A 9,797-nucleotide genomic window follows, 5' to 3' on the forward strand; every position below is an offset into this window, starting at 1 on the left:
ATCATCACAACGTGCGTGATCATGCATAGCATGATCATTGAGAATGAGCATCGGAAGAAAAAAGTCAATTTTACTACCCTGAATAAAGTGGGTGGTTCACTTTACCCCTGATCTATTTTTCGGCCTTTTCTACCCCAAACAAACCAAAACCGGAGAAAACACCCCCCGGCTGGTTTGTCTCCACCCATTGCTGATGTGGCACTAGTCAACGACGGTTTTGACCTGGGTGGGGCCTCCTTGTCAGGTCTCTCTTGACGATGCCCTAGACCTAGTGTAGGGTCATAGACCTGACCTATACGCCCTATCCAAGATCACTGCCCTAAAATCAAGGACATTCAAGATATAGCAAGGAGTATCGACTGAAACCATCGAGTGCAATCCACTCGACCAATCCCCTCACTCGGCACCCCCACAATCACTCGACCAAGATAAAGCCATTCGACCAGACAAGAAACCACATGTACATTAAGACAGGGCGTAGCTATAAGTGTATTCAATGATCTTTAAGGCTACGGAGTGAACTCCTGACCGTTGCCATCCGGAGTGACTCTAAGTCTTCTGTACTCCGAGTGGTATTGCATGCCAATATGTTGAGAGCTCATCATTGGAGCAATCTAGGTCTTTGGATTGACATGGTTTGATGACCAAAATTAATTGGATCTGCCTCAAATGCAAACTTATCCTTAAAAATAATATACGGACGCAAATCCGATAATTTAGAGGAAAAACTTTTTTTCTTCCCAAGATTATTAATATCCTTCCACGTGCTATTGCCATTACAGTTACCCACTGGTGCGCGTACATATGTTTCTCTCGCGAAACGTTAAACACGCTTAAGGCACGACAGGCCTAGTTATTAGTTACGTAGTAAAGAGTAGTTAGTTCTATGTGATGGTCACCGAGATGAGGCCGTCGGATTCTTCGTCCACGACGTCCCCGAACCGGACTACCCTCACGGCCAGGCTCTCCGCCGGCCCTGACGTCGCCGGCGAGATGGCGTGGTGCACCGACGGCCTGGAGACGAGATTGTAAGCCTGGATCCTGTCCACTTTGGTCACCCGCACAGCTTCGTCCACGACGTCCACCACCCGGACAACACTGACGGCGAGGCTCTCCGCCGGCCCCGACGTCGCCGGCACGATGGCGTGGTGCACCGACGGCCTCGAGACGAGATTGTAAGCCTGGATCTTGTCCACTTTCGTCACCCGCACAGCTCCATCGACGGGCAGCTCAGTGCCCGTGCTGGTGCTCGCAGCCGCCGTCTTGCCCCTGACACCGCCACCGCCGCTGCGCCGGAACATTCTCGAACTTTCCCTCTCCTGGGTGGATGCAAAGTTATTTAACTACCTGGAGCTAGATCTGTTTGTAGCGAGAGGAGTGCGTGGTTTCAAGTGAGCTCGGTTTTGGTGGTCATTTATAGGCTCCATCGCAGCTAGCTAGGAGTAGAGGTGTGTTCTCGTGGGACTCCTCCAGAGATGCTTAATTCCACACTGACGTGAGTGCAGTCATATTCGTGAGCTGCTTTAGTTTGGAATAGAAGCAAATGACACATGGATATAATGCAGGTGATAGTTATCTCAAATGTTCGGTCGTTTGGAAATAATAATATCGTTCCCTCGGGCGAATTCGCACCCGATGCTCGAGAGTGGGGGAAGGCATCTCGACCAAATCATGCTCTCTTGGTATCGATGTCAGTAGCTAGATGCCTAGATCACACTATAGCTTTAGTAGATGTCGAACATTTTGACATGCTAGCAGATCAATAAAAGAATCAAGATAATTATGAAGTGTTCTATACGTATATGTCATGGTGGACCTCATGGTAAGCAATTCGAAACAGCTTTGATGAAACTGGAAGAGCGAGGAATAAGCATCTGGAATAACTTAGGCAGGCTCTCAAGAAGAAAATATCATGCAAAGATGCCTCAAGTTTTTTTTTTTGGAAATGGAGGCATTGCCCCCGGCCTCTGCATCATGATGATGCATGCAACCATCTTATTAACAATCCAGAAAGTATCGTCATAAAAGTCTTACAGCTCGCAAACGGAGTAGAATAAAGTAAAAAAGGAAAATTACATGCTGACAAAGATAACCGATACGGTAATAAGAAGGGTAAGCTCCCTAGACTCATATCCTGTTATGCGAGCGTCATCCGAACCGGTTGAATATAACCCGAACAACCATCTCACATTAGTTGCACCCAGTAACCAAAGGCTCCCTGGATGTCATAGGAGTGAGTAAGCACCACGTACGGATCCAAGTTGTAGCTCTGAAGATAACCTACAAGAAAGTTAAAGTTTGTTGTCTATTGAAAATCATATCACTCCTGCAGTTCTATATAGCCCATAACAACGCACATATTCCAATCCGAATACGAGCCGCAGTAATCTGTTCAACCCCAGCTAACGACGTCCCAAACAATGATGCAATATCGACTGGAGGATTAATGTTGAAAGCTATATGAATCGTTCTCCAAAGTAGCTTGGCAAGTGGGCATTCAAGAAATAAGTGTTGTATTGTTTCATCATGATCACAAAAACAGCACCGCGAACTTCCTACCAACGCCTTTTAATTAAGTTGTCCTTTGTGAGTATCACTTGTTTGTGAACAAACCACATAAAGATTTTAATATGCAAAGGAACCTTAACCTTCCAAATGTGCAACGACCTTGAGAGTGGGCTAGAATTAATCAAATCTATATAGAATGATTTCACCATAAACATCCAATTGTTAGTTAACTTCCATTGTGTCGAATCCGGCTGATCGGAGAGTGGAACTTCTATCAATCTCCGTACCAAGTGCATCCAGGCGGTCCATCTCTCACCAACTAACGCACTTCTGAACTAGATGTTCAAGGGAATAGTTTGAAGAATTGTGCCTACGTAATCCTCCTTACGTTGCATAATATTATAGAGGGTAGGATATTGGACAGCCAGGGGCGTCTCTCCTAACTACGTATCCTCCCAAAATCTTGTTGACATCCATCCCATTGCCAACCAAGAATTTGACCCTACGAAAGAACAAGTCCTTCGTTCGCATAAGTCCCTTCCAGAATGGCGAGTCAGTCGGTCTCATGGTAACCTGGGCTAATGTTTCCGAGTGCAAATACATATTGCGCAAATTTGAGACCACATACCCTCCGGCTCTGTCTCTAACCCGTATAACCATTTGCTCATAAGACATTTATTCTTTATTTCTAAGTTCTCAATACCGAGACCCCCTTGGTCTTTAGGTCGGCAAAGGATATCCCATCGCGCGAGACGGTATTTTCTCTTGGCCTCATCAGACTGCCAAAAGAAACAAGGTCTAAAGAAATCAAGTCGCTTCCGAACCCCTTTTGGAATTTCGAAGAACAAAAGTAGAAACATCGGCATACTAGTCAGTACTGAGTTAATCAGGACTAGACGACCTCCATATGACATAAGCTTGCCCTTCTAGTAGCTAAGTTTTTTTCCAACTCATTCTTCAATACACTTCCATTCTTTATTGGATAGCTTACGGTGATGGATCGATATACCCAAGTAACTGAATGGTAAAGCACCCAATTCACATCCGAACAATTGTCTATAAGTGTGTTCCTCGTCTTTGGCCTTCCCAAAGCAAAACAACTCGCTCTTATGAAAATTAATTTTTAAACCAGATAATTGTTCGAAGAGACACAAGATAAGTTTCATATTACGTGCCTTAGCCATGTCATGTTCCATGAATAGGATAGTGTCATCAGCATACTATAGAATGGCTATCCCTCCATCGACTAGATGAGGAACTAGACCCTCTACATGGCCATGCTGCTTGGCCCTCCCAATAATGACGGCCAACATATCTGCCACAATATTGAACAAGAGAGGAGACATGGGATCCCCTTGTCTCAACCCCTTATGTGTCTGAAAATGGTGACCAATATCATCATTCACCTTGATTCCGACACTACACTTCTGGACTTGGGTATCCACTTGGTTCCTCCAGGTTTCACTAAAACCTTTCATGCGCATGGCCTGCTGAAGAAAAGGCCACTTAACTTTATCATACGCCTTCTCAAAATCCACTTTGAAGATAACCCCATCTAGTTTCTTTGAGTGGATCTCATGAAGCATTTCATGTAGAACGACCACCCCTTCCAGTATGTGTCGCCCTGGCATGAACGTTGTCTGACTTGGTTGGATCACTGAATGAGCAATTTGTGTCAATCTATTGGTTCCAACCTTTGTGAAAATTTTGAAACTCACATTCAACATGCATATGGGCTGGAATTGTTCGATTCGAACTGCCTCATCTTTCTTAGGTAGCAGCTTTATCATACCAAAGTTAAGATGAAATAACACTAAATGGCCATTGAAAAAAATCATGAAACATAGGCATAAGATCATCTTTAATGATATGCCAACATTTCTTATAGAATTCAGCTGGAAACACATCTGGTCCCGATGCTTTATTCGGCTTCATTTGTGATATTTCCTGAAGAACCTCTTCTTTCAGTAAACGGTGTAGAGAGAATATCATTCTCTGCTGCCTGTAATTGAGGAATATCATCAATCACAGATTCATCAAGTGACACCATACTTGAATTCGGGGGTCCAAAAAGTTTCTTATAATAATTAGAGATATATGCTTTCAGGTTTTCATGTCCCACTATTGTCCTCTCGTCCTGTTAAAGCTATATAATTTTCTTCTTCGTATATTTACCATTTGCAACCATATGGAAGAATTGTGTATTGTCGTCCCCTTGGACAACCTTAAGCGTTTTCGAAGGCAATGCCCACTTAAGCTCCTCCTCTCTCAAGAGAGATCGTAGACCCTGCTCAGCCTCGGACTTGGTTTGTTGCTCATTAGCAGAAAGAAGAGTGGCTTCAGCCTTTAAGTCTAGTGCCTCAATCAATTGAGTAAGACGCCCTTTTTTTGTTTGTAAGTCCCACTCTCATTCCTGGCCCACCCTATTAGAAACTGTCAGAGATGTCTAATTTTATTTTGCCATCTCTCAACATGCGTCCTTCCACTAACCGGCTTAGCCTATTCACGTGCAATGATCTCCAAAAATCCTTCTCGCTCAAACCAGCTTTGTTTGAAGGAGAAAGTATTTTTATTTGACACATGGGTAGCCTCACCCGAATCTAATAGAAGTGGTGTGTGATCCGACATTGCTCTCTGCATCGGATGGACCGACACCAAAGGATATTTTTGTTCCCACTCCACACTAGCCAGTACCCTATCCAGCTTTTCATAAGTAGGAGTGGGTAACGAGTTGGCCCATGTAAATTGTCTACCGGTGAGTTCGATTTCTCTCAAATTAAGACTCTCGATAATCATATTAAACATCATAGACCAACGTCCATCAAAATTATCATTGTTCTTTTCATCTCTCCTCCTGATGGTATTAAAATCCCCCCCCCCCCGACTAGTATTGGTAGGTGTTCATCTCCACAAATCCACACCAAATCGGCCAAAAAGTCTGGTTTGAATTCAGGTTGTCCTGCCCCATATACAGCAACGATAGACCACCGGAACCCATCCAGTTTTGATCGCACCCTAAATTTAACCGAAAAGTCTCCCTGAACCACATTAAGCACCTCTAGCGTCTCACATCGCACTCCTAGTAAAATCCCACCGGATCTTCCTCTAGGAGGTAAGATGTGCCAGTCAAAATCGACACCACTCGAGAGAGTTTGAAGAAACTGTGAGGTGAAATTATCTCGTCCAGTTTCCAAAAGTACAATAAAGTCTAAGTGTTGTTCTATCATTGTCTCCGCTAAGAACCTTCATTTAGCTAAGTCAGCTAGACCTCTGCTATTACAAAAGAGTCATTTCATAAGTCATCATGAATTTTTTTCTTAAGCTTAACTCGAGCACTTCTGCATACTGCCGAAGTAGGATAAATTTTCCGCTTCCAGGATCGTTTAGGTTTCTCCCCAACACCCTGAGGGAAAGTAGGATCGGCGAAAATAGAAACTGTGCCCTCCGTCAGGAGAGGCTCTACCATGTCGGTAGTCTTCGGTCCCTCCTCATCCTCGGCCTCCGTGCTAGGCAAAAGATTGTTACATATATTTGCGAGATCAACCATTCCTAAATTGTTCATTTCATTGTCATTCATGGGTTTGATAGATGCAAGATTTCGAATAATTTCGGAAGCCCTCTCCGCTTCCAAGTCTAAAAGATCATTTACGGATTTGATGACCTCGATTTCATTTGATCCCAAAGAAATTCCTAAGTCGTTTGCCTTATCCACTATTTCCTACTCTGAGAAGTGCAAAATTGAACAACTTTTATCAAAAGACGCACCTGTAGTAGCCTCGACATGACGAAGCATGGCTGCCCTCTTGGCATGCGCTAGCTGTAGGTCGTCCGCATCTGGCTGTCCCTGGATCCGGTTGCTGACACGCCTGCCAGCCATCACCGGATCTGCGATCCCGCCGAAAGCGATAAGCTCCTCCTCCGTCCTCTCCCGAGGAGTATGCTCCCAACTCCTGCGCCCTTCCCCTAATGTCGGTGAAGGAGGGTAGGGCGTGGTCGTGTGGAGATCGCCCGCAGCGGTCAAGGGGGAAGAGGACTGAGGGAGTCCCGGATTAGGGGGTGTCCGGATAGCCGGACTACCATCATCGGCCGAACTATCATCGACCGGACTATCATCATCGACCGGACTCCAAGACTATGAAGATAGAAGATTGAAGACTTCGTCCCGTGTCCGGATGGGACTTTCCTTGGCGTGGAAGGCAAGCTTGGCGATACGGATACGTAGATCTCCTACCATTGTAACCGACTCTATGTAACCCTAGCCCTCTCCGGTGTCTATATAAACCGGATGGCTCTAGTCCGTAGGACACAACAACAACAACCATTACAATCATACCATAGGCTAGCTTCTAGGGTTTAGCCTCCTTGATCTCGTGGTAGATCCACTCTTGTAAACATCCACAATATCAATATCAATCAAGCAGGACGTAGGGTTTTACCTCCACCAAGAGGGCCCGAACCTGGGTAAAACATCGTGTCCCTTGTCTCCTGTTACCATCCGCCTAGACGCACAGTTCGGGACCCCCTACCCGAGATCCGCCGGTTTTGACACCGACATTGGTGCTTTCATTGAGAGTTCCTCTGTGCCGTCACCGATAGGAAGGATGCCTCCTCCCGTCTTCAAGGACGGTATTTTCGCCAAAGGACCCTTGGCCACAAGCCAAACTATCCGGCTACGTGGTTTTCTTATGACCACCTGTCCGGCCACCGCTTCGACAATGACCTCTCAAGTCGTCAAAAGCAATCTTCACGTCCGCTCGGAATTCGCCGAGCGGCTGGATCCAATAGAGCTCTCGTCCGTAAACGAGCTCTTGGATCGCATCGCCGCCCTGGGAGTCGCTACAGACTACAATCAGATTGGGCTTAAAACCGATCTGAGAGAGATTAACTCTCCCCAGGTCACCCACCACGTTGCAGTGGTAGAGGAACAATGCGGCGACTCTTCTCCTGTATTGAAAACTAGTCATGTCCGGGCTCCCGAACCCCCCATGCCGGATTCCCGCGGAGGGACGGACTTCGATCAAGCACTGAACTTAAAGTCAGGCATCGGACCAGACTCGTTGGACAACGTCCAGCAATCCAAGCTTCCAAATTTGGAAACTTCTCGGCCTTCGAGCCTTGAGATGGGTAGGGTTCCGGACTTAATTCCACCCACCCGCCCAGACATATGCGATCTATCTCTAATCCGGCAAGAGCCCGCTGAGACAGTACATCACTACTGGGCCAGATTCCTCCTGGTTATGGACAGGATAAAGGACTGCCGAGAGGAAAACGCAATCTCAATTTTTTGCAATAATTGCACGGACGAGGGAATCTTGAACGCCGTCAGCCGTCGTGAAATTACACGCTTCGCCGACCTGGCGTCCATAGTACGAAAGTACTGTGCGATGGAGAGTTTCCGGACAACCGAAAATAAGTTTTGGGACAATCCGGCCCCGAATACAACCCTAGTCCGCAACAAAAGGGTGCATTACACTCAGGCACCAGATACAAAAACCAAAAAGCAAAAACCCCATAAAGGGCACGGAACCGTACTGGAGGGATGGCTTAGCGGACCCTGTAAAATTCACAGTACAGAGGGCGCCATCCCAACACATAGCCTTCGAGCATGTTGGATATTACGGCAGGTGGCCAAAAGTGGCGAGGAGCTTCTAGCCCCGGAAAACCACTCCAACAATACCGGTACGGTATCAACAGTCTTCGAGACTTTCGCATCAAATAATATGCGGAAACGAACAATCCGCAGCCTCGCCGAAGTCTACCAAGTAGCAACAACAAATCCATGGAGCGACACAGCCATCACCTTCAACGCCAGCGACGAACCTAAATTCCGAACAGCCCGAGCACCAGCCGCACTGGTACTTAGTCCAATAGTGGACGGCTTTCGACTTACAAAGGTCCTCATGGATGGCGGCAGCGGATTAAACCTCATCTACGAGGAAACTCTTCAAAAAATGGAAATAGACTGGAGCCGCATTGAGCGAAGCAGCACAACCTTCAGAGGAATAATCCCTAGCCGGGAAGCGCGCTGCACCGGAAAAATCACACTCGATGTGGTGTTCGGCTCGCCGGACAATTACAGATCCGAAGAAGTCACGTTCCAAGTGGCCCCGTTCAACAGCGGATATCACGCTATATTAGGACGAGAGGCATTCACAATTTTTCAAGCCGTACCCCATTACGGGTACATGAAGCTCAAAATGCCTGGGCCCGGCGGGATAATCACTCTCGTTAGTGATCCGGACATAGCACTCCGCGCCGAAAACAAAACAGCCGCATTAGCCCTGGAGGCACTATCCGAAGCCCTAGCGGCAGAGGAACTCACCGCGCTGCGCGCTACGGTGCACAGAGACGACGTGATACTCGATAAGAGATCCAAGTCCACCTCCTTTAAACCAGCGGACGAAATTATAAAATTCCAGGTCCACCCAACGGACCCGACAAAGACGGCCTCCATCGGGGCACAGTTGAACCCTGATGTAGACGCCGCGCTGCGAGAATTCCTTCGGGAAAATTGGGACATTTTCGCCTGGCATCCTTCAGATATGCCAGGAATCCCTCGCAGGTTGGCAGAGCATAGCCTAAACATCCTAAAAGGGTTCAAGCCAGTCAAACAGGCTCTTCGACGATTTTCCGAACCCAAAAGACAGGCAATGGGAGAAGAACTAGCCAAACTATTGGAAGCCGGATTCATCAGAGACATCAAACATCCGGATTGGCTAGCAAACCTGGTAATGGTACCAAAGAAGGACAGATCCTGGCGCCTATGTGTCGATTTCAAAGACCTAAATAAAGCCTGCCCAAAGGACCCTTCCCCCTCCCCCGCATCGACCAAATCATCGATGCCACTGCAGGGCACGATTCATTGTGCTTCCTGGACGCATACTCCGGCTATCATCAAATCAAGATGGCAGAAGCGGATCAAGCCGCAACGGCGTTCATTACTCCATATGGACCATTCTGCTTCAACACGATGCCCTTCGGACTTAAAAACGCCGGCGCAACATATCAGCGCATGATTCAGACATGTCTGGCTACCCAGATCGGCAAAACAGTAGAGGCATACGTAGACGACGTAGTCGTCAAAACCAAACACGTCGAAACTCTAGTAGACGACTTGAGGGTCACATTCGACAACCTCCGAGCATATGACATCAAGCTGAATCCGGAAAAATGCGTTTTCGGCGTACCAGCCGGAAAGCTCTTGGGCTTCATTGTATCCGGTAGAGGAATTGAAGCAAATCCGGCCAAAATCCGAGCCCTATCACAGCTGGATATTCCAAAAAACCTCA

The 9,797-nt window shown here is 46.9% G+C and overlaps 1 protein-coding gene across 1 annotated transcript; it reads right to left on the reverse strand.

Annotated features, from left to right (window-relative positions):
* Window positions 1–465: 465 nt before the first annotated feature.
* On the reverse strand, window positions 466–1,395 carry LOC123087948 (uncharacterized). The gene has a single exon (XM_044510067.1). It carries the CDS (start codon window positions 1,299–1,301, stop codon window positions 885–887), a length of 417 nt encoding a protein of 138 aa, XP_044366002.1. The 5' UTR covers window positions 1,302–1,395; the 3' UTR covers window positions 466–884.
* Window positions 1,396–9,797: the final 8,402 nt, after the last annotated feature.

Source organism: Triticum aestivum, chromosome 1B, assembly GCF_018294505.1.
Source record: "Triticum aestivum cultivar Chinese Spring chromosome 1B, IWGSC CS RefSeq v2.1, whole genome shotgun sequence".
In the NCBI taxonomy this organism is placed as follows: domain Eukaryota; kingdom Viridiplantae; phylum Streptophyta; class Magnoliopsida; order Poales; family Poaceae; genus Triticum; species Triticum aestivum.

What these genes read in the sequence shown, in the direction of transcription:
- LOC123087948 (XM_044510067.1), bottom strand. Translation starts at nt 1,301, where the DNA reads ATGTTCCGGCGCAGCGGCGGTGGCGGTGTCAGGGGCAAGACGGCGGCT.